The 24,723-nt window shown below is 40.6% G+C and overlaps 3 protein-coding genes across 4 annotated transcripts; 2 read left to right on the forward strand and 1 right to left on the reverse strand.

The window, feature by feature from the left end:
- Window positions 1-96: 96 nt before the first annotated feature.
- LOC147161020 (uncharacterized) lies at window positions 97-7,107 on the forward strand. Of its 2 annotated transcripts, none has more exons than XM_086098516.1 (20): window positions 97-884; window positions 959-1,099; window positions 1,174-1,251; window positions 1,318-1,448; window positions 1,520-1,769; window positions 1,873-1,966; window positions 2,052-2,233; window positions 2,389-2,552; window positions 2,730-2,817; window positions 2,913-3,041; window positions 3,120-3,296; window positions 3,388-3,479; window positions 3,570-3,633; window positions 4,670-4,780; window positions 4,878-4,952; window positions 5,093-5,204; window positions 5,278-5,404; window positions 5,484-5,664; window positions 5,836-6,753; window positions 6,903-7,107. In XM_086098516.1, exons 1-20 carry the CDS (start codon window positions 747-749, stop codon window positions 7,005-7,007), a joined length of 3,357 nt encoding a protein of 1,118 aa, XP_085954642.1. In that variant the 5' UTR covers window positions 97-746; the 3' UTR covers window positions 7,008-7,107. The 2 variants fall into 2 exon arrangements, with proteins under 2 accessions (XP_085954642.1, XP_085954643.1); XM_086098517.1 differs by having other exon boundaries at window positions 5,278-5,349; window positions 5,438-5,664.
- Window positions 7,108-7,880: 773 nt separating this feature from the next.
- Window positions 7,881-14,714, forward strand: stk36 (serine/threonine kinase 36 (fused homolog, Drosophila)). The gene is made up of 20 exons (XM_086057840.1): window positions 7,881-8,153; window positions 8,243-8,383; window positions 8,580-8,657; window positions 8,730-8,860; window positions 8,950-9,199; window positions 9,269-9,362; window positions 9,443-9,624; window positions 9,709-9,830; window positions 9,948-10,065; window positions 10,162-10,293; window positions 10,935-11,111; window positions 11,194-11,285; window positions 11,585-11,648; window positions 11,746-11,856; window positions 11,934-12,008; window positions 12,155-12,266; window positions 12,344-12,470; window positions 12,661-12,838; window positions 13,152-13,991; window positions 14,057-14,714. The coding sequence occupies exons 1-20, from the start codon at window positions 8,070-8,072 to the stop codon at window positions 14,162-14,164; spliced, it is 3,216 nt and encodes a 1,071-aa protein (XP_085913966.1). The 5' UTR covers window positions 7,881-8,069; the 3' UTR covers window positions 14,165-14,714.
- atf5a (activating transcription factor 5a) lies at window positions 14,659-18,600 on the reverse strand. The gene is made up of 4 exons (XM_086057841.1): window positions 18,412-18,600; window positions 17,647-17,898; window positions 16,356-17,448; window positions 14,659-16,277 (listed from the first exon to the last, which is right to left on the reverse strand). The coding sequence occupies exons 2-4, from the start codon at window positions 17,798-17,800 to the stop codon at window positions 16,091-16,093; spliced, it is 1,434 nt and encodes a 477-aa protein (XP_085913967.1). The 5' UTR covers window positions 17,801-17,898; window positions 18,412-18,600; the 3' UTR covers window positions 14,659-16,090.
- Between the last annotated feature and the right edge of the window lie 6,123 nt (window positions 18,601-24,723).

The following is a 24,723-nucleotide window of genomic DNA, read 5'->3' on the forward strand; positions in this document are numbered from 1 at the left end:
GTGCACAGTTTTGCCTCACTAGTAACATGTACAGTAGTTTTCCTATGAGGACAAAGGATCATTATCAGGAGGGAAACTTCTCAAACATGCAGGAGTTGTGACCCCTGCTTTATGCACTACGACTTGTAATTGTGAAGTGCTAGATGCTAAATGGAATATATTTTTTTAGAACATTATGCCAAAGTTGTCCTAGTGAGGACAAATAGTGTACCTCAAGGACTTCGATTACGTGGACTGTTACAGACAAGTACGTGTATGTTTCCAAGTTGAGAGCTGTGAAATACGTGCGACCTCTAGCGGTCAAATGAAGAACTTGGGCCCGTCAGGGGAGCTCGAGTCTCGTGATTTATCACAAATTTCTCTTAATGACTGTAAAGCATAAAAAAAAAATACGTCCTTTATAAACATAATGATGCTTTATTTTGGCTGATATGGTCGGATAGTTATTGATTTAAGTGTATTTTTGGTTGTTGAACGTTTGCAGTGGTGCAGAACTGCACTACAACATACGGAGAGTTTTTTAATTTTATTTTATTTTTTCACCCAAGTTGGGCCAAATAATACCAATACATTTCCCTATTTGTGATTTTTTTAGCAAACGGTGCATTTTTAAAGTCATTCCCTATTTAACAAGAACATATCTAAAACATATATGTATGTGGCTTTGATGCCGAATCATATTACGATATATTGATGGGCAACATAAAGGACCTTTGTGATGGAGGCCCTTTGACATCAGTTCTTCTATGTGTTTACTACACATCTCATTGACAACTTGCCACTTGAAACCTGACTTTCAAATGGATTCCTACCATGTTTTGGCTCAAGTGGGGCAGGGGTCCTTTGGTCGAGTTCATAAAGGAATGAAAAAATTTACAGGCCAAGTAAGTTGATTTGTTGTAGTGAAACGGTGGATTTAAAAAAAAAAAAAATCTCTTTCTGTCTGTGTACCCATCAGGTGGTCGCTTTGAAGTTTATGCCAAAGATGGGACGTTCAAATAAAGAGCTGCAAAGTTTAAAGAAAGAAATTGAAATCATGAGTAATCTTCAGCATCCTAACATTGTGAAACTTTTTGACAGCTTTGAAACTGAAACCGAGGTGCGTTTCTGTCACAAACCTTTGACACGATTCTGATGCTACAGTAAACAAAAGCTCTTTCCTGCTTTTAACAGGTTGTTGTGGTAACCGAGTATGCCGAGGGTCAATTGTTTCAGATCATTGAAGCTGATGGTTGTTTACCAGAAAGTCAGGTAATACTGTACTAATCACTATTTCATATTATGCACTGAAATAATCATTTTTTTTCTTTATCCGAGGTTCGTGAGATTGCTTGCCAGCTTGTGTCGGCTCTGTATTATTTGCATTCACGCCGTATTCTTCATCGAGACATGAAACCACAAAATATCCTCTTTGATAAAAATGGCGTGGTGAAACTGTGCGACTTTGGGTGCGTACGTACGTTCTTTTACATCAACTGTTTTTATGGGGCGTGGCAATTCAAATGATGCGCTTTGCTAGGTTTGCGAGGGCAATGAGTGTCTCCACTATGGTGGTGACATCAATCAAGGGAACGCCCCTGTACATGTCCCCCGAATTGGTGGCGGAGAAGCCTTATGACCACACCGCTGACCTCTGGGCGCTAGGCTGCATTCTTTATGAAATCCATACAGGAACGCCGCCATTTTGTGCCGATTCGATTTTCCACTTGGGGCAGCTCATTGTGAAAGACCCCATCCAGTGGCCAAACACCATGACCAGCACGTGCATGGTATAATGAGCTATTTATTTATTTATTTATTTATTTTTGTTGTTAGGGTTTAAAAAAAAAAAAAAAAAAAGTAGAAAAAAGAGAGATTGCATTTTTATTTCAGAGTTTCCTAAAAGGTTTGTTAATCAAAGACCCTCAGAAGCGACTCTCATGGCCTGACCTCCTGCATCACCCTTTTGTTGCTGATGGTGTTCAAGGTGACAACATAGAGAGAGAGAAAAAAAAAAAAAACGTTTTTGTAGCATTTGTGTGATACTTACTAACACAGTGGTGTGTTGGCAGTGATTCCAGACGAAGATATTTTCAGCCCTCTGACGGCCACACTTGACCCAGACATGCTGGCACGGAAACTGAAACAAATGGCAGAAAAGACATCACCGGACTCTGGGGAGAGCAGAATATTTCGAAAGATTCGGGAGCAAAGAAACAAAAATAACATGAAGAAAGTGGTCGACAGCGCTAAAGTAATCTGGATACACATTTGTAAACAACAAATCCCCCTACCCCAAAAAACAATAAAAATAATAATAATGCATAATTAATAAATGATTAATGGAATTATCATATATATATAATGTACATTTATTTAAAAAAAAAAAAAGGATGTTCTGTCTTACAGGAAAAGAAGGACGGACTACAATCTGAAGGAAATTGCTTAGTGGCAGTAACGCCGCTTTTAGAAACGTCCCCGCCTGCTGATTACGCTTCAGCTAATTCAAGCTCACCGCCTTTAAGTTTTGATCAAACCAACCATACTGAGCGTCTATCAAGTCATCAAGACAGGTTTGTGTAAAGTATCGAAACCTGGTAAGATGTTGACCGCTTTGTCGGTAGATCAAATGTCATATTGGTGGAAATTTTTCCTCAAAGCATTGATCACTTTACAGAGACTTTATTTATGCACCCGTATAATTTTTCTGCAGTGTGTGTAGTCACTGTTCACGTGCATTACCTCTGCAGAGGTCCGATCAGTCAGGACTATGAGCGAGAGTTCCCCTCAGTAGAAGTCGGGCCACGACTACAGTCAAGGAAACACAAAAGTCCCATAGTAATATGCACTATATCATTTTTAGCCTTGCACTGCTAAAAAAAAAAAAAAAAACGATAGGAGTTCTCTGAAAAATAAATTTTTGCTTCTTTCAGACTAACAGTGAGGAATTCTGGGAGAAGCTTGCTGAGGTGTCAGATCCAAACCAACAAAACCAAGAACCGTTAAACTACAGTGTGATTATTCCTAAACTGAAATCCACCATTTTAGTGTTCAAGCAACAGGTGCAGTTTTCAAAAATAAGCACAAAATGTTAACATTTCATTCAATCGCGCTCATTTAGTCGTGTTTGTTCTGGCAAGATAAGGGGCGGTGTCCTAAAAGACACGTGGCACATTAGCCATCCGCTGAAGGTCCTGCAGAACCTGATTGTAACCTCTGACCTTGACACGACGAAGCACATTGGCGCCGAACTTGGATTGCCGCGTCTCCTCTTTGAATTGGTTCGCGACTCTGTTGAAAACTCGCATTTTATTGAGGTGAGAATTAGAAACATTTGTCCGTAACTTGTGATTAAGAATGTCAGAATATACAGTAAGGGACAGTAATCAAATCTTTTCCGCTGAGCAGCAGCCGTGGAGTCTACCAACGCTTGGAGAACTGATTGCTACGCTGCTGATCTACTGGGACAAGAACAATGATTGGTTGAGGGAAGAAAACAGGTTTTGATCATTCGTTTTTCTTTTACAATGAGTGCTGTGTATGCACGGGTGACAATGCCGCATCATTGACTCTCATTTGTCTGCGCGCAGAGCCGAAGAATTCGTCAAGCCATTCATGACCATTCTAAAACAAGCAGAACTCAGTCCTTTAGTTGTAAGTATCAGATGCAGATTCTGTATGAATGTGACATTAATACCATTTGGGCCTGTGAGAACTAAAGAGGGCTATACGTGTTATTTATTTTGCTGGAAAAATGATTTGGTTGATGCAATAAAATGTCTTCTTCGATGTGTATTATAAGTTCAATTATAATATTAGTAGTTTGATAAATAAATAAATAAACCTTGATTACGTTATAAATATATTTCATATTTAGTCATTAGCTCAGCAGAAATGTTTAATGCAATACTGGTCTATAGACGATAAGACAAACATTAACACTGTAACTATCGATATTTAATGAAAGATGATAAATAACATTAATTTATACTAAAATGCAGATTCACTGGCATCCAAGCTAAACACTACTTCATGTCTGAGCCTTCTATCTATGTCTGAACTTTACTTTCTGAGATGTTTTTGTGGGAGATGGAGCGAGGTTTTAAAGGGACGGCCATCTTGCAAACAGGAGTTGGCCCAATGTTGGAAAAGTGCAATGGACTGCCCCCTATATGTCAAAATTAGAACTAAACCTTTATTTTGACCATGAAGGATGTATGGAAGCGTATTGTATTCACTTGAAGAAAAACAAAACAAAAATATATATTTTTTCCTGAGCAATTTCTTCTTTTTTTTGAGTAATTTTTTTCAGTTTTTAATTTTATTTTTTCAATTTTTTATTTTCTGAATATTTATTCAGCCCCGTTTTTCATGATTTTTTCATGACAGAAAAAAATATTAAACAGAAAAAATATTCAGTAAAACTGAAAAAATATTCAGAAAAACAGAAAATATATTTTTTAAATATAGACAAAAAAACAAAGCTCGCCCAAAAAAATTGTCAGAAAAACAGGAGTTTTTTTCCCCCGAGTGAATGCAATACACTTCCGTAAGGATGAGCTTAGAAATGACCCAAAAAAAGTATATGCCCACTCTAGCTCACAGTGGCTCAATCAAAAAGCTAGTTTGTTATTGACTGTGTAAAATCAGCACTGATACAGATGCGTATTCTTCGTCTGCTCGCCTTTAGCCTCTGGCGGCCTCCATGTTGTCCCTTTTTGCTCGACACGAGGTTGCTGTCAATGTTGACATGGACATGCTCAGCTGCTTGCTGCAAGAACACGTATCTGGTTCACATCAGGTACGTGATCTGTATTTCTGGAGGTGATCTGACATCTGCTCAATATTAGTTGACATTTTATTTGTTGCATGTTTGTGTCTGCTCTCCACCTCAAAAGCTTCAACTTCCACTCCCGTCCGACAGGGGGCTCTGTGACGGCCTTTTGTATTTACTTCAGCACACTCTTTCTGAGGTCAGACAATTAATAGCTTATAGTCACAATCTTAGTGGATCTTAAAAGGATTGTTTTGGTTGCTTTTGGTCATATGTGATTTAAATTAGCAAGGGGACAATACTTTTCCTATAGTAACACTAACTTTTAACCACTAACAGCATGGGAGTGGATTTTCATGTTTGGATCCACATACGTTTTATCATCTTTGGAAAAGGACTGGAACCTCATTCGTATGGACAACGCCAGACATGGACTTCTGTTCGACAAACGGTAAACACTCATGATTATTTATAAAACACGCACACTGTAACTTGACTTTACTATTTGCATTTTTCTTTTTCAGGACTTTACTTTCTCATGTCTGCCACCCTGTTGGTCTTCTGCAATGATCCATATTCTTATATTTCACTCTTTTGTGAGAGCAAGTCAACATTTGTCTACACTCTTGGCTGGGTGCTGAGCTCTGAATGGTTCGCGTTGATTATTTTTTTTTTATATTTCAGACAAGGCGGATCATTGCAATGTGTCTGTTTCCCCCCCCCCCCCCAGTCTTCCTTGGTTTGCTGAAGGCAATCCAGTGAAACTGGAAGATGGTTTAAAACATGAGAGCTTTATCCAACTGAGCTGCCACCTCCTTTGCCTTCCATTTGCTTTGGACCTGACTTCACTCAACAGTTCCAGGATATTGCAGTTATATGATAGCTGTGGTGTTGTTCAAGGCCTTCTCCAGGTTACGTTCTATCCATTTTCTTATTTTGGACTCCTGTCACAGCAAACACGATTCAGATAACTCTTGAAAGGCGTAGACATGCCTTTGTAATTTGCAAAGAAAATCCCATTTGCAGTTTTCTGTTTGATGTGATGGTTCTGACGTCTTGTTTTCTATTTCATTCTTTGGCAGGTGATTCAAACGCTTCCTCTTTCATTAGTGGAGCTGCCACTCTCACTTCTGCGCCGCTTGTTGCTATGTGACCGCCAGCGCTCTGTTTCCTGCCTCAGTAAAGCTGCTGGTGGCTTTTTCTCACTCACACAACTGGGTCAGCTGACACCGACCAGAACCGCCACTTCTTTGCTCTCTGATTTGCTGCAGCCGGATGAGCTGGGGGACTCTGCCGTAGAACTCCTGTCTCTGTTATACCTCATCGCTTGTTTTTGCCCTAACTCTGGGCGCCTCCAGATTCACCTTGAATCATCAGTGTTGCACCAGGCACTCACTCACGCTTATGAACCGATCAAGGCCGCCACATGCAAGGTTTTGGGAAAGCTGTATCCATTCAGGTCTCCCAAAATGCCCAATTTGCATCCTGACATATTTAAACGCATGATAGACCTTCTTGAGGATTCTAACGTGCACGTGCGGCAGGCGGCTTGCTTGTCCGTTGGGAAATGGTTGGCTTATATTGCAGTGGAGGCGGGGTGGAATGAGACGAGGCCCAATGAAAATGTACACAACACTACGGAGTGGTTAAAAGCAAAGGATAATGATGCGCACAAGGGTTCAAGCAGGGAGGCCAGCATTGCCAAGGCGACAGTGGAGAATGCGTTGGCTAATGGCGAGATGAGAAGATGGCTAGAAGAAGCGAGGACGACGGGGGCCACACTGGCATCGATGACCTCTGACCCTGACGCCCACACTCGTCTTCACGCTTGTACAGCTCTGGCGAACCTGCTACATGTTCAAAGCGCCATACCTGAGCTGCTGGAAGAGAGAGTGTCCAGGTTACTTCTGAGAGCCGCATGCACAGATTCCCACAAGGCAGTGAGAGGAGCCGCCATTGCAACTTTAAGTTTGTACACGCAGCAGGATTCAATGCTACAGGTGAGAAATTGTTTAATCTTTTTTTTTTTGTTAAGAGTTATCACCACATAAACACTGTTACCTATTAAGTGCTGACTGACTACCTGTTGAATTTGGAGACACAATCCATCATGTTTGCAAGTTGGTCCATGTCCTTTGTGTTTGTTAAGGTTTTGCTCTCCCTAAATGCTGAAAAGGAACTTCTTCAGGCGTCACAGCATGTACCTTCGGAGTGTGACTATCTTCCACTCATCAGACAACTGAAAGGCAAATAAGTGAACTGTTAAAACCAATAATGTTTACATAAGATTGTATGATTTTATCTGTTGGCAAAAGATGTGCGCAAATAAAATATTTTATACTGGCTTGGCTGAATCTATCATACTGGGTCGATTGAAAAAAAAAATAGATAATGCATACATTTTATACGTAATTCTGTAACTTCCTAATGATAAGCAGCTAGGTTGGCTGAATTGACCTTCCCTACACATGTCCGGAGTCTCTTGTTTTTCCCCATTATATGGTGCATTTGCGACATCTAGTGGACATGGAAGAACGCTTGAACACAGTTTCAAACAAAAAATCCTAACCAACTCCAAATATTTAACCTTAACCTCCATTTGTATGACATGATTTTCAAAATACTCTTATGATGTGACCCACAATGTTTATGATAGAAAAAAATGCATTGTTCTAATGAAAAATTAGGTTGGATGTTTTTGAAAACTGCTTTAAATATATGTACAGGTACCAGTCGGGGCGTACAAAGTTAATTTATTAAAATATATGTATATATTTTTTAATCCAGGAAATAGTATCCCGAAACTAGCCCGCCCCTCCCGCTGGATTTGTTTACAGTTTTAGAGTGTGTTGCTAGGAACGCGCGCTCGGTTGCTAATCTAAGGGCCCGCCATTATTGGCTGCCCATAAAAGTGCCTGATTTTATTTGTCAAAGACTAATCTAATATATATTATATAAAAGTTAATTTCAAATAAAACCACATATTTTCGTTTTTTACGCGTATTTTCTATCTTATTACATAAAACACAACGCTATTTGAATTTTTTTGTCAGTGCTGTTGTGACACGGCAGCTGGACTTTTTTCATTTTATTTGTATTGAATTGATCGTGCCCAAGTAATGACGGCGTCAAACATACAAACTGTACCCGCGCTAAGATAACGTCACCTTCTGCCAATAATATATAGTCGACATTATTGCATTTTCCCCGTTAAATATAAGATACTGCATACTTTCATTGACGTTTTCATTTGGCCAGCGACTGCTCAGCGAAGTGTTCCTTCATCAGGCCAATTAAGCCCATCTGCTAAATCAATATGAATTCGTATCACGTTTTAGAACTGGTGGGAGAGGGCTCGTTTGGTCGAGTTCATAAAGGAATGAAGAAATTTACAGGCCAAGTAAGTTGCTCTCGATGTTTTGATTTACAACCCTTTTTTTTTTTCATGATTTAATATGAGCATTGTTAAGTTTTGTCATGTCCATCCAGGTGGTGGCTCTCAAGTTTATGCCAAAGATGGGACGCTCAAATAAAGAGCTGCAAAGTCTAAAGAAGGAAATTGAAATCATGAGTAACCTTCAGCACCCAAACATTGTGAAACTTTTTGACAGCTATGAAACTGAAACTGAGGTGTGTTGTTACCCCACCAACGCAAGTTTCCTAACCTTTATTGTGCCATAATTGTTCATACTGTATTTTACACCTGAGTTGACGCGAAGCTATTATTCTGACGTATAAATTGCAACAGGTGGATTGTACCTTCTGCCCCCTAGTGGAAAAGCAACACTTGAACTATCAAATGACCATAACTTGCCTGCTCTAATAGGTTGTTGTCGTGACTGAGTATGCAGAGGGCCAACTGTTCCAGATTATTGAAGATGATGGGAGTTTACCAGAAAGTCAGGTACAAGTATCCTACACGTACTGTAGCACAATTTCAATTTTTTTTAACATTTATTTAATTTTCTTCTTCAAGGTTTGTGAGATTGCCTGCCAGTTAGTCTCAGCTCTGTATTATTTGCACTCCCGCCGCATCCTGCATCGAGACATGAAACCACAAAATATCCTCTTTGATAAAAATGGTGTGGTGAAACTATGTGACTTTGGGTACGAACATTTTTTTGACACGATGGCGAGATGTAATTTGCATAAAATGAATGTGACGCAATTCTTTTTTTCTTTTCTTTTTTTTTTAGATTTGCTCGGTCAATGAGCGTCTCCACGATGGTGCTGACTTCTATCAAAGGAACACCCCTGTATATGTCCCCCGAGTTAGTGGCAGAGAAGCCTTATGACCACACTTCTGACCTCTGGTCACTGGGCTGCATTCTTTATGAACTCCACACCGGGATGCCGCCATTTTACACCAATTCCATCTTCCACTTGGTGCAGCTCATTGTGAACGACTCCATCAAATGGCCAGACGCTATGAGCAGCACATGCATGGTCCTACAGCTTTATTTATCCTGTCAATGTAGAATGAATTTTGATATAATTTTTTTTTTTTTTTTTCAGAGTTTTCTGAAAGGTTTGTTAACCAAAGACCCTCAGAAGCGACTGTCATGGCCTGACCTCCTGCATCATCCTTTTGTGGCCGATGGTGTTCAAGGTGACAACGTGGAAATGTTTTAACACTGCATATTGTACTTCATAATACAGTATGTACTTAATCAAGTGATGTGTTGGCAGTGATTCCAGACACGGGTGTTTTCAGTCCTTTGACGGTCACGCCTGACCCAGACATGCTGGCACTGAAATTGAAACAAATGGCCGAAAAGACGTCGCTAAACTCTGGCGAGAGCAAAATATTGAGAGGAGTCAAGGAACAGAGAAGCAGAAGAAACAAAGAGAAACCAGCTCACAGTGCTACAGTAAGCACATTTTTATTATTATAAAAAAAAAAAATGATGACATTGCATATTACTACCTTCGACTTGATCTGACTTTATTTACAGGATATGATGGATGGACTGGAAAGTGAAGAGGGCAGTTCTCGAGATACTTCTTCATGTTGGAAAGCGCCCCCGAGTGCATCTCCAAGGAATCACAGTGGCGTGAGATCCACTCTGCAAAAAAGGTCTTTATGAAATATGTGTATTATACAAGATTGCGGCATACTAGAAATGTGTGCTGAAAAATAAATAAATAAATAAATAAATAAATAAAATGTGTGCTGTGCTCACTGTTTCTGCAGGGGTCCAATCAGTCAGGACTATGAACGCGAGTTCCCCTCAATAGAGGTCGGGCCACGATTATACCAAAGGACGCTCAAAAACAAACATGAAGACGCTGCAAATATATCAGGTTCCATCGTAAGTTTATTTATTCATATCCATTTCTATCTCTGCCAATTAAATAAATAAAATAAACAATAGGTCTGAATTGTCAATTAAAACGTGTTCTTTCAGACAGTTGCCAGTGAGGATTTTTGGTCGAAGCTTGTTGAGGAGTCCGATCCAAGCCGACAAACGCAACACTCACTAAACTACGGCACTATTATTGTGAAATTGAAGTCCAGCATTTTAGTGTTTAAGCAACAGGTAATTCACTAAACATGAAATGTCACATTTACAGGAAATTTTTGTAGAGTTAAAAGTGGGACTCTTATTTGGTCCCGCTCTAAACAGAGTCAAGTTTACACTTGGAAGAGAGTCAAACATTCAGAGTCAATTTTACTCAAAATATATTTACTGTGTATGTGAGAAATTGCCTATGCCATGAAAAAAAAACGATTCAATATTTTTCACTCAGAAATACTAAGTAAATTTTGCAAGGAGAGATTTTTACTAAATTTTAGGGGGATACAAACCCACCACTTCAGGCTCGTCAGCTGGAATCTTCGGAACTCCAAGAGACCAACATCTCCTTTTGGATATTAGCAAACCGTAGGAGTGGCATAGCTCAGGTGGTAGAGTGGCAGTCTCCCAAGCTGACAATTGTGAGTTTGTTCCTCAACCCTTGTGTAACTTTTTTTTTTAAACAAATTAGTAAAATGTACTTAGAATTTCTGAGCGATTTTTTTTTTCTCTAGGTTTTAGTCATGGGATAGGCTACTTCTCTCATACACAGTAAAAAGTACTTTGAGTCAAATTTACTCTCAATATTTTTGCTCTCTTCTAAGTGTAAATTTAATTCTGTTTGGAGTCAAAACTTCTCAAAACGTGTCTTGTTCTGTGGTAAGCTCGGTGATGGTGTCCTGCAAGACATGCCGTCCATTCACCTTCCACTGAAAGTCCTACACAACCTGATTCTGACCTCTGACCTTGCCACAAGGAACCACATTGGCAGTGAACTTGGATTGCCGCGTCTCCTCATTGACTTGGTTCACGACTCAGTGGAAAGTTCACATTTGATCAAGGTGGGAACGAGAAACATATTCTGGATCTCGTTTTCTTATTTCTGATCATCAAAACTATTGTCCAATCTTTTTTACTGTGCAGCAACCGTGCGGTCTGATAACACTTGGAGAAATGATTGTTGTGCTGATGATCTACTGGGAGAAGAACAATGGCGGGTTGAGAGCAGACGACAGGTTCGAGCATTCATTTTCCTTCCCACTGAGTGCCCACAGTTGATAGGGAAAGTCTACACACCCCTGTTTAAATGTCAGGTTTTGGTGATCTAAATAAAATGAGCAGGATAAATCTTTTTTTTTTTTTTTTTTTTTTAATCCGCCATTAATAAGACTTTTTTTTTTGTATGTTTTCTAGATTGGAAGTAAAATTTAAGATACTGAAATCTTGATTATCAGAAAAAACTGACATTTGAACAGGGGTGTGTAGACTTTTTATATCCACTGCACATGAGCTCATTCATTGTTTTTGCATGTAGACCTGAACAATTCCTCAAGCCCTTCGTGATGATTCTTCATCGAGCAGAATTCAATCCCTTAGCTGTAAGTACTCAGTGAAATATATAGTAAAGAGGGGAAAAAATATTGTTGTGTAATTTTTGTACATTTTTTGTTGATGATGTCGTCTTTTCTCTTAAAGCCTCTGGCTGCAGGTATTTTATTTCTGTTTAGCCAGCATGAGATTGCTGTTAAAGCTGATGTGAATAGGCTCATTTCCTTGCTGAAAGAACTTGTCTCTGGTTCACGTCAGGTACTCGATCTTTTCAACTTTTTTTTTTTTTTTTTTGGTGATGGTTTGTCTGACTTTCACTTTTTCTACCTCACCAGTTCCAACTTCCATTACCACCCGGCTGGGGACTTTGTGATGGCCTCCTTGCCTTACTATTGCACACACTTTCTGAGGTCAGCCAATAAATAGTGATTTCTGAGATGCCATCAAGAGAAATAGTCGATGACTACATTGGATTTTTAAAGCGTTCATTGGTATAATTCAACACGTTTCCTTGGAAACGTTTGCTCTTTTCGTCCGTTTTTTGTCTTCCTCATAGCATGACGATGGCTCTTTATGTTGGGATGCACTCGTGTTTAACCACATCTGGGAAGGGATTGGCACTGCATTGGCAACGACAAAGCCTGACATAAGCTTCTGTTCAACAAATGGTAAACACGCATTATTAATGAAAACAAACTTCGCATGAAAAATAATGTATTCATTTTCCATGTTCTTCTTCTTTCAGGGTTGTATTTTCTTATGTCCGTCTCATTGTTGGTCTTCTCTAAGGATCCGTATTCATATATTTCACTGTTCACTGAGAGCAAATCAACATTTGTCCACGCACTTGGCTGGCTGCTGAGCTCTGAATGGTTAGTGTTGATGATTTGAATTCAGATTTCTTCTGTTCAAGTTACAATTTTTGCCAGCATAGAGCCTCACTATATATAAATTAATTATTATTATTATTATTTTATTTTTTGGGGGGTGGGGTTGTTTCCAAATGTGTATGTGGCTTACTTATGCGCTTTTTAATTTTTTTTATTTTTTTACCCCCCACAGTTCTCTATTTGCTGAAAGCCATTCAGGTCCATTTGATGAGGATTTGAGCCGCGAGAGCTTCATTGAATTGAGCTGCCACTTCCTGTGCCTTCCATTTGCATTGGATTTGAATTCACACACCATTTCGAGGATTTTGCAGCTGTACGACAGCTGCGGTGTTGTTGAAGGCCTTCTACGGGTTAGTACGTTCCTGATGTTGGAACAAAACAACAACAAAAATAAAGAGCGCCACAACAGTGCCCATCTTCAAATGTGAACATTGTTTTTCATATCATAAGAGATGCCAAATTTTGGACCTCATTAAAATCTCACTTGAGTCAAAGCACCAATACGGCGATGCTCGAATTTGGACGTCAAACAAAATTCAGTGATGCAACATTTGCGAAATAATCTTGCATATTATTGTTTGGGTATTTCACACCATTATTTGTAGTTTTCTTTTTGATCCGTGGTAATTTTGAAGCCTTCCTTTTTGTTTCATTCTTTGGCAGGTGATTCAAAGCCTTCCTGCTTCATTAGTGGAGCTGCCACTGTCACTTCTGCGCCGCTTGCTGCTGCGCGACCGCCAAGGCTTCGTTGTCCATCTCAGCAAAGCTGCCCGTGGCTTTTTCTCTGCACCGGCACCCACGCAATTGGGTCAGCTGACACCGACCAGAACCGCCAGTGCTTTGCTCTCTGATTTGCTGCAGCCGGATGAGCTGGGGGACTCTGCCGTAGAACTCCTGTCTCTGTTATACCTCATCGCCCGTTTTTGCCCTCACGCTGGTCGCGTCCAGCTCCAGCTCGACCCGTCCGTGTGGCGCCGGGCGCTCGCTCACGCTTATGGCCCGATCAGGGCCGCCACGTGCAAAGTTTTGGGAAATTTGTACCCATTCAGGTTGCCCAATTTACAACTTGACATTTTTAAACGCATGATCGACCTTCTTGAGGATTCTAACGCGCACGTGCGGCAGGCGGCTTGCTTGGCCGTCGGGAAATGGTTGGGTTATATTGCGGTGGGGGCGGGATGGAACACAGAGTGGTTCAAAGTGAAGGGCAATGATACACACAAGGGTTCAAGTGATGAGACTGCGGGACTATGGCTAGAAGAAGCCAGGGCGACGGCGGCCGCACTGGCGTCACTGACCTCTGACCCTAACGCCCACACTCGTCACCATGCCTGTGTCGCTCTGGGAAATCTGCTTCATGTTCAAGGCGCCATACCCGAGCTGCTGGAAGAAAGCGTGTCCGGGCGACTTGTGAGAGCCGCATGTACAGATTCCCACAACGTAGTCAGAGAAGCCGCCATCGCAACTTTAAGTTTGTACATCCAGCAGGATGCCTTACAACAGGTAAGGATGACGTTTGTTTTAATGATGGTTGCATATTGTGTCTAATTGTACTTCTTTATTGTAAGGTCCTCGTCTCACTGGACGCCAGAGGACAACTACTTCAGGCCCAGCGTGCGCCTCTACAATGTGACTATCTTCCTCTTATTAGGTTGCTCCATACAGATAAGACATAACCTTTTTTTCTTTTATCTCCGAGAAAAAGACCGTAACCTTTTTTTCTTTTATCTCCTAGAAAAAGACCGAGTCAGTCATATTGCAATGTTTATGCAATGTAATGCAATATTGTACTACTAATGACAGCAAATTGGGTAATATCCTAGATGCATTTCAACATCGTAGATTATTATTTATTTATTTTAAATACAAACCATCATTCTGCAACCTAATGTGAATGGAAGAAAAAAAAACGTTTTATTTGGGTACGTCGTGTCACTCTTGGTGTTCAGGTCGAACTCATGATAACAGTATAAAGGTGAGTGTGAATGCTTGTCTGTTTCTTTATGCATGTTGATAATTTGTGAAACATCAACAATATTGAGCCCTTGTCGGTGGACCAGGACTTCAAATCATGCAAAAATATTTTCAATGGACTCATTATGTTTGCAATTCTTCTAAATGAAACGTTGTAGTTCACCTTGTAAAAGAAATGCATACACACACACAGGACTTCCAACGCCACACTTTTATTTTCAACAAAGTAAATGATGCATCGGTTTGATGTTGAAATGGAATTTAAATAAGAACATTTGAGGTCTAATGCGTTATCCTGTGACTTTTGACGTTGTTGATGCTTGTTTTCAGCTACCACTTGACTTGCAAAGTCATGGGATTTTGTCTCATGTAATTTGAATAAATAATAACAGAGCTTATATTCAAGATTGTCTTCGAAATAAATGCATAGGAAAAACATGCCCAGTCGGAATCAAAGAATTCTGCCAGCAGTGGAAATCAAAAGTTAATCATTCAGGCGCAGCATTAACAAACTATCTAATGAGGCTTTTCTCAGTTAATTTGCTACAAAGCGAGGCCCATTACACTCTATTCGCTCAACATATAAAAGTTTGTATAAATTAGTGCAATTAGCCTGAGGCTCGTGAGACATATTGCGTTAATAAGAATCTCGATTCATCCCCAAATCTACTTTTTTTTTTTCTTTCTTTCAGAAAGACATGCAACGAAAGTGTAGTTACAATAACTACGTTTCTAAAGTCACTTGGAAGACGCATGAATGTTTTGCTCTTCTGCCATTTACAGAGGACAATATGGTTTATTGGATAGCAAATTGTATATCCTGAGCTGTATGAGTATATTTTATGCTTTTGTCAAATGACTGAGGAAAAAAATGCCAAATATATGACAATGTCTTCACAATACATTAATCGGAACTAGAATCGGTAAAATCAAAAATTTAACCAAAACAGGAAAAAGTGCATCAAAGCTGAAGTCAATCAATGCCCTCTAACCTTTAAAAAATGTTTTTACAATTTAAATAAAATAAAATTAAGACTATGAATTAATATTAAACATTAAAAAGTATACTACATTATATGTTTAGCTGATGAATATTATTGCCATTTATGTCAATATTCTGAAACAATTATTCTAGTTTGATCATTAGTTTGTAACTATTGCTAGTCAAATATAATTTAAAAGAGAGCAGTAAAAATGTTTTAAGTTTGAAATGAAGAAAACGAGTTCCACGTGTAATTGACAACATTTAGCTTTTCTACAGAACATTGTTTAAAAAAAAGTGAACAGGGAAAAAAAGATTCACCGTTGACATCAATTCTAATGTAAGGCTAGTAAAATCTTAACCCGTGTAATCAACCATGTTTTTTTTTGTTTTTTTTATGCGTATCCCTATTCTAAATATGAGATTCACAAAGTATTTTCATGACACAATGATTGTCATTACAGCATTGCCAGCCTCGAGTGGATGGAGTGTTGAAAGCAATGTAGTCATCACTTAGTGATGTTTTTTTTTTTTTTTTAAACATGCATTGCGTATTAAAAATAAAGCGACATTCAACCTGGACAATCAAAATGCCATTAAAAGCTCCACAACTTCCCTGTTGTGACTTCTTGGCGGGACTTTGGGGTTATCCTGATGTGTCCTGCTTTAGCCTTTGGCTTCTGGCCTTGTAAACTTCGATCAGGAGGTCTTTGACGTACTGGATCTCACGCTCGACAGACTCCGCCTTGTCGCGCAGCTCGCGGTTCCTCCCTTCCAGGCATTGCAGCTGTTCTTCCAAAGAATCTAACTCCGCCCTTTTTCTTTGGCGGTACCTGCATCAATAAAAATGAAAGATTACATGATGACTTTCAAGCACCAAATGATTGCGTCAGGAAGCGCCGGTCGTTTACCGATGAGCGGCTGTTTTGTTCTGATCTCTCTTCTTCCGTTTGCACTCTCCTCCGCCTTCGGCGACATCAAAAGATTCCAAATTCGGACTGTCCCTCGTCATCAAAAGACACTCTGGACCCGGATCCTCCAGGAAATGACAGTGCAAGTCGTGCTGCCCTATCTGCAGATTCTCCGCTTTGACCTGCTCGGTGAAGAAGCCGTGATAGGTCTCGGACTGGGGTGTTCCCGAAAGAAAACAGCTGTCACTGGTCTGGGCTTTCCAAGAAACGCCGGCTTTTGTCACCTCCGTGCCACTTTTGATGCTGGTGCGCACCTCGCCGTTTGCGCTGCCGCCGCTCACCTCCCGCATGCTGTACATCAACAGATCTTCTTTCTTCGGCGAGTCGTCGAGTGATGCGCCAAAATGGAATCCGGCGGCGCCGACCTTTGCGTTGTGATTGAAGCAGCAGTTTTTTTCTTCTTTGGCGAGGATGGCACATTTCCGCAGCTCCGCCGCACTGCCCAGGCAGTAACCTTTGCCGACGAACTGCTCCTCTTCCACGCAGCAATAACCGAGCGACGGGTTACCTGAGTTGCTCGCTTTGGAACTTGAACTGTCGTCGTAACTTTCACTTGACCTCGCGCCATCTGGGATTCTTTTCCTAGCGCACGGGCTGGGGCGAGCGCAGCTATACGGGGCGTGCCTGGGGATTTTGGGGCGCCCTACCGGCCCGCCGCACACGCCCAGCAAGTCCAGTTCTCCGCTCGCCAGGGTGAGAAGAAATGGGCTGGATTCCGATGGGTTGGGTGCGGCGTAGGACGCGTAGGGCAGCTGGCCAAACGGCTGAGGCGCCGCCAGGAACGGACCCCGGTCGCATTTTCCCAGCCTGGGACCTTTCTCTGGCAGGGGCTCGGACAGGAAGTAGTCTTCCAGCTGGGCTAGTTCCTCTTGCAGCAGAGAGGTCATAACCTCTAAGTCGGAGGGCACCTGGATATCATTGCGAAGGGGTGACGGGGGAAGGGAGGCATTGGTGGAGGAAGGAGGGGAGGGAGGGTTCGGGAGGTACGAGGAGAAGTCCACTTCTTCCGTCATCCAGTCGGTGAGAACATCACCTGTTGACAAGCGATCATATCCAAATGTAAATACGCCGGAAACATACGCCGACGCAAATATTCCATAAAAAATACAGCAAACTTGACGATGGGCAAAGCAAGTTTGAGACTTACTGTCTGGCAAGGAAGGATGTGCTGCAGTGCCGAGCCCACCTGAGATGTGGCAACATATGAAAAAGCCCACTTAGTGCAACTCACCAATTAAGCGCTGACTCCCCTCTGACACCTCCCCCCTGCACCCCTGTGATTGGCTGAGGTTAGCCTGTGGGTGAGAGAGAGCGAGGGGGTCTGCCGGGCACGCACGAAGCGTCTTCCAAACAGGAGCCGGTGTCGCCATCGTCATTGCGTCCATCGGCGCTTCGGTTCAGGCCAAGTCGGGGCATGTGCTGGGAGCAGGCGGGGTCTGACAGCTGGACCACACAGAGCAGGGCTGGGCGGGCATAGTGAAACCTAGAGCAGGGCGAAGGACCCAACATTTTTGAGAAACAGGGGCCGGCGTGGATATCATCCAAGTGGATGGAGATTAAAAATCATGAAAAGCAGTATGTGAGCGCCGTCCCGTGGGCTTCTTTACCCAACATGCACTTGACACATGACATCCTAAAGCCACCTGGGAACTGTGAGGCTGTCAAGGGCCTAACGGTTGCCAAGGAACTCTCTTGAGTGAGCCACATACAAGGAGTGAGATGATCTTTAAATTGGATTAAAGCCACTCCTGAGTCATTTCAAATTAATCACTTAAGCATTTCAGCTGTTTGAATGGCAACCATTTGATAAAGCTTAACTAGTAAACTAGTAACAATATTTTTTTTTAGACGCACGTATATAATTGTGGCGGTATCAAACAGGAAATCGATATAAAAGCAATGTAAACTATATAAAAAGCAACGCGATACACTTGTACGAGACAGGAGCGCATTATTAAAAAGTTACAATAAAGCAGGCAAACTGCGCGTTACTTACTCCATTCTTGCGGAGAAATTGTTTAGAGAGCTTGGTGGTGCGTTGCCAAAGCAAAGCACGGCGTCTTCTAGGTTATAACTTATTGTAAAATTCAAAAAGCCATTGTGTCAGCTTGGCGCAGACGAGGACGTAGAAGTGCTTGTTGCAGCGTGGCGGTCGAGTAGTAAACTGAGCAGCAGCATCTTAGTGTAAAACCATCACGGTCACTTTCACCTAGCAACCAATGACGTCACCTCTACGAGACTCTGTATCCACGAGCCACCCGCCTCCTCCGCGTCCTATACAACATGCTCAACCGACCAATTGCGTGTGGCTTTTGGCCAAAATAACACTAGCAGCTTATTGAATGATACATAAAATCGTTCGCAATGTATTCAGCCACATTTAGTACGTCAGTAATATCTAAGCTGGCGAGGCGGAAGTCATTAATTCATTTTGTGTTAAAGTTGACAGCAAACATGTCATCATTGAAAACCCATGGCAGTGATATTAATTTGACTCTGTTTATCACTATTGTTAATATTTTATTTGCTATTTTTGCTGCGTGTTGTCGTGTTCACCTCCACTTCCGGGATAATTGGAAACAAGGCTCGCGAGATCACAACCATGAGCTCGATTCGAGACCACATTTTACGTATTAACGCTGGGTGTTATTCTTTTAAAGTAGCCATTATCGCTTCAAACTTCTACAACACTTTGTTGATGTGTTAAAAAAAAAAAAGTGGGAAAGCTGTTGCATCTCTCTTGCATCAGTGGTCCGTGCTCGGCGCCTATTGGCCGCGCGTGGCCGAGCTACTGTACCGTGATTGGTTGGATTGGTCCGTGTGTAAATTGTGATTGGTCGCAGGTAGCAAGGCGAAGGATCGGGTTGTCTTTATCTTCCTGAGTGCAGCGAGTGCACATGGCTCGCGTAAACAAACCGGTGGCTGAGATTTTTAATCCGGGGAAAGCTTTCACTTGTTTGTGTTTATCCAGACTAACCAATTAGTAAACACTAAGTATAGGTCGACTGAGCAAAATTAATAATACTGTCACTTATTATACTCCTTTTGCTATAATTGATTCTTGTGTTCTTGAATTATTATTTATATCACAGTTGCTGTATTTATTCAAAAATTTTAATCAATCATTTTATTTTAGAATATAATATTGATTTACAATGTAGCAAAATACACATTGAGGGCTTTCACAAACAAGGCTGATGTATTTAGTAGACATTAAAAGTGACAGTCATTCACAGGAATTATGTGATTGCCGTTTGTTTTTTCCCCCATTCAGCAAATCCAATTTCCTCTGTTGCTATAGTAATAGTGGACACTGCCCCTATTTTCGACTTGTTTTCTGGTTGCTGTTGCCATGGGATTTGCATTCCTGTCTCTACATGGTGTTTGTCATCCACCTCACCTCAGTTTCCGCTCCTCCCCTCCCAACCGTCTCATTTGCTGAGTTGCATCGCTGTGCAATTATCACTTTGCCAAAACCAATAGCCCCCCCCCACCCCCCCCCCCCCCCACACACACATTTTTGCCGCAATTTGCATATTGGCCACATTGACAGGTTGCATTTAGCTTGTAGTTACTCTGGCAGGTCTGTGTATTGATTGGTGTTAAGCAAATGGAGTTGTCTCACTAGAGTTGATTGCACACAGTCACATGACCCACCGCGGCTTGGAATGAAACACGTCTTTGGAATACAGATGGAGTTAAATTATTCATACGGTCTTTTTAAAAAAACATCATAACCAAAGTGTCTAAAAACTAAATCCTCAACGTCCAAGTTAATCTCCAACCTAGTCCCACTTTATTTAGATGCGAGCAGTTCAAGCGTTACGTCCACTGCGGGGTATCTAGTACGAGATTTGTAGAAACCTGACGCAATTGAGATAAATGCGTTGGTAATGGAGACTAAATTTAAATCGGTAGTACGTCTGAGTCTCCCAGGAAAATCGCTGACTGCCTTGCCCGTCTGCAATAATTGGTCCTCCGAGAGCTTCCTGTTTGCTCATCTTGAGAGAAAACTAAGGTGCCATTCACGGCAGCACTTAAGCATCTTAAAGAAAAGGCAAGAGGTATATATATAAAAAAAAAAAAAAAAAAATAGGAATACATTCCAACAATCTGTTAAACGATGTAGTAACTGTTGCTTAGGCCCGAGATACGGTTCTTTATTGCTTTGTGTAAGATGGCAGGAGAAGTCAGAAAAGTGGATGCCGCATGCCAAGCGCACGCAAGTTAGTGAGAGTTACGCCACGCTTTCATCATCGTCAGCCCTCTCGCAATTTATTGTCCTCAACTTTTGCCACTCTTTGAACACGCCATGAAAAAAAAAAAAAAAAACACAGCGACGTTTCAACTTGTGGACGTGTTTGTGTTTTTCAGTGAATGTGTCAAACATACAGTCGGAGGCATCGTAATCTTCAAAATGAGCAAAAATGAGTAGAATTATTCTCTTAATTGTCTTTGAATTCATGTGCAACCTTCAAATGAAATGAGCTCAATGTTTGCGTGGCAAGTTATATTGTGAAATTCCTTTGACAAGAAAACCAGTGTTGGCCGAAGAGGCGATTTTATAAAAACTTGCTGCATGTGACATGGGATTGGGGGGGGGGGGGGGAGGGGGTAGGCATCCAACAGTAACCTTAAGTGGCCCCTTCACTGAGTTCAGGGGCCACTTAAGGTTACTGTTGGGTTTGCTTATCAGCCTTTCCAGATTTCTTGTGTCTTGTGGCAAAAACAGAAATCCTCTTTCTTTAGTGAACTAGACACTACAGTCAACGGAACCCCAGAGACGAACGAACCGTCTGTCACTTTTAAATTTGACACAGACAATATTCATTCATCACATACGCTTCATGCACCCGGCACGACATGTAATACTACAATCACGACACAAGTTTATATTATCCCCAAATAAAATATTACTTGCACATCGACTGTATATTGAAGATTAAAATAAGCGCCCCATAAATAATAATAATAAAAAATCTGTCTATTACAATAGAATAGAATGATTATTTTATTAGCCTTGCAAATGCACACGATTAATACATACCCATACAAAAACTCACAAAATTGAGTATCCCCCTCAATTTTTTTGTAAATATTTTATTATATCTTTTCATAGGCCAACAAAGAAGTGACATTTTGCCACAATGTGTAAAATGACTAGATCTATAGATACAGTTGGGCGGGAGTCATCCTGCTCCGCTTCACTGAGTCCAGGGGCCACTTAAGGTTACTGTTGGGTTTGCTTATCAGCCTTTCCAGATTTCTTATGTCTTGTGACAAAAAAACAGAAATCCTCTTTCTTTAGTGAACTAGACACTGTAACATAGGTTCCACATTCCGACACCGGAGGCTACGTTAGGAGATCGTGTCAGGTTATCACAATTTAAAGTCACACAGATTTTTGTGTAATAATCATAATGTAGCAACAACATTTTATTAAAAAAAAATATATGTATGCTCTGTTGGGTTTATGAGACACTCCGATTAAATTAGGAATTAGAATGGACTATATAAAAAGTCTACACACCCCTGTACAAATGCCAAGTTTTTATGATATAAAAAAAAATGCAACCTGGAGAAATCATATAAAAAAAATTCCACCATTAATGTGATTATTTGAACAAGGTGTGTATACCTTTTATTTCTACTGTATGAAACTTCCAAATTGGTTATTCTGCATGATTTCAGTGAGTTTACTAATATTCATATATTAATTTGGAGTTTATAGATAGATCGATACTTTATTCATCCACAGAGGAAAAGCACTAAAATTTTAATGTAAAAAGTAAATTTGACATACAAGTTTTTGGTGTGTACTGTAATATAACGAATGCTAAATGTTAAGTAAAATCTAATAAAGGATGATCGAATTTTTAATTAAATGTAAATTATTAACCTACAGTATAGGAGATACATTTCACAAAGTTGCTTTACAAAAAAAAAAAAAAAATGCCTGTATACCACATAATATCAGACGCTATATTTCCTTTATTCTGGTTTTAGGAAGTTCTTCACTTTTATAGTTGCTCGTGAGTGAAATTGAAAGTGATGGCGTTTTCTTGTTCGTAGCGATGTTTTAGTCGGCCTCATTAGGTCAGCGCTGCACGGTGTGTGTTGCTTCCCCTCCGGATATAAAAGCATTGTTGTTGCCATGAAATCCCCCAAAAAACAGGCCCCTTGTATCGTGATTTAATGATTTGTGTATCCCATTTTGAATTAATGACATTTATTTAGCTTCGCCTTCAAACGGAGAGAGAGAGAGGGTAACGGTTTTAGCTGCGTTGGGTGAAAGATGCTTTCATCTGGCGCGTGCGTGCGTGTGTGTGTGTGTGATGCGAGCTTGTGTGCGTGTGTCTGTGTGGGCATGTCTGGGGCAAGGCAGGAAATATTTCTCTTTAATGACCCAAATGAGTCTGATCTCATGTTGTGATGTAGAGCTTTACATGTTACGAATGTCTGAGCTGTAAAACCCATGAAGGATATTGGAGAGGAAATCTTTTGACAGCTGATGATGATGATGATGATGATGATAGCTCAATTTTGTCAGATGTTTTCAATAAAATGTTTTTCCTCTTTAAAATATCTGCATTGAGAACACCCTGAGACTAATCATGATAACAACTTAATCAGTTTTGTTAAAAATCAGTTGACAATTAAACCTCTACTACAGTGTGTAGTTAGCTAGCTAGCTAGCTACCACATGCCTACACCTTGAAAAAAATGCATCTTTCCTGGATAAAATGTACAAACTAAGCTTTGTGTCATTAGAATTTCCAAGTGTTTTGTATTTTGTGTTATGATGCTTCTGTAATTTGCCAGTATTTACATTTATTTATCTACTACCACGTGACATGTGCTTAATTGTCTGTCATGTCGTGTGTGCCACATATGCCTACTGACTAACATGCCGCCGTGTTTAATAAACGGTTCACTTTCCCTGAAGTGTCTCTGTTAGGTGTGGACACAAACACTGACACGACACCAAGTGTTGCGGCGATGTATTGGAAGAGTCCGCGGTTTCCACCTGTTAGCCTGTGAGCTAGCTGGTGGCTAGCACCGCTCGTCACCAGCATGGAACAGCCCCGCAACGACCCAGTGGGATATATTCCAGCCACCTTGGATTTGAAGTAGATAGCCTATATTTTTTGTGGCTCAAACATATAGGGATGCGTAGGAATAAGAAACATGCTAGAAGTATGAACGTATTTGATTAACGGTTGAGCGCTGCACAGTTTTAGCGCATTTAGCAGCGAGCTAAGAGAAGTGCTTGTTTGTTTGGTTGTTTTTGAAGCCTAATTTTTTTATATATATACACGTGGCTTTTTTTTTTTTCTTATTCAACATTGGCACGCTTGTTTTGTGGTGTATTAAAATCAATATCGTTGTATTTTTACATTACGGGACTAAGGACTTTAACATAAACTAGACAGCAGTTAATATTTTCCCATACCAATAAAAAATTGAAGTCTTGTAAATGTATAGAAATCTAATTCATTATATAGTGTTTTTATATTGTTTTTAGTAATAATAGAGGACATCATAAATGAAATGGGGCCCACAATGAAAATCAAAATTCCTACACTTGTGATTCAGCTCTACACCACTACAAGCACAATCATAAACACATGATAAACATGTTAATCTCTTGTACTAGATTACTCATTAGATTACGTAGGCGTACCAAAATGTTGAGGCCGGTGCGTGTATTTCGCCAGCCATAAGCCTGGGTGTCAGTCCTACTTATCAAACGGCTAATAAGCTCACACCTCCCGCTTAAAGATCTGTTTGTTATTCTGCCAGCTGCAGCGTGAGGCTCAAAGATGGTTGAAACCTCTCCCAAGGTCAAAGGAAAGCCAAGTGATGTGGAAACGGGTCTACAGAGACGCTGGTTGCCCGAAAAGTCACTATGGACTTCAATTTGTATTAACAGAATATAGAATAAGGGAAAAGCGAAACCTGGGGGATCGTTAACCCAAATAAGGGAAGATTTGTAAAATGAATAAATCCAAAGTAACCGTTTTCACTTCAAATTCGGAACATTTAATATTCCATGTGCGGAATATAATTAGATGTATTTCTAGACTGTGAGCGATGTCGCCAGATATTGCACCGCTATGAGTTCATTACACACATAGGCCACATGATATACAACTTTGACTGATTTGCACAAAACCAAAGAAGAGCCACACGAGGGAATAGTAGCATGTTCTTTTTTCTTCTTCTTCTATTTGCTTTAAGAAAGGAAGGAAAGATATTTTGTAGTTGATATTTCTTTTTGCGTCATTAAAATTACTTGCGATTGAAT

Source organism: Leptonotus elevatus, chromosome 16 (assembly GCF_054856555.1).
Source record: "Leptonotus elevatus isolate MCC_2025b chromosome 16, RoL_Lele_1.0, whole genome shotgun sequence".
Classification (NCBI taxonomy): Eukaryota; Metazoa; Chordata; class Actinopteri; order Syngnathiformes; family Syngnathidae; genus Leptonotus; species Leptonotus elevatus.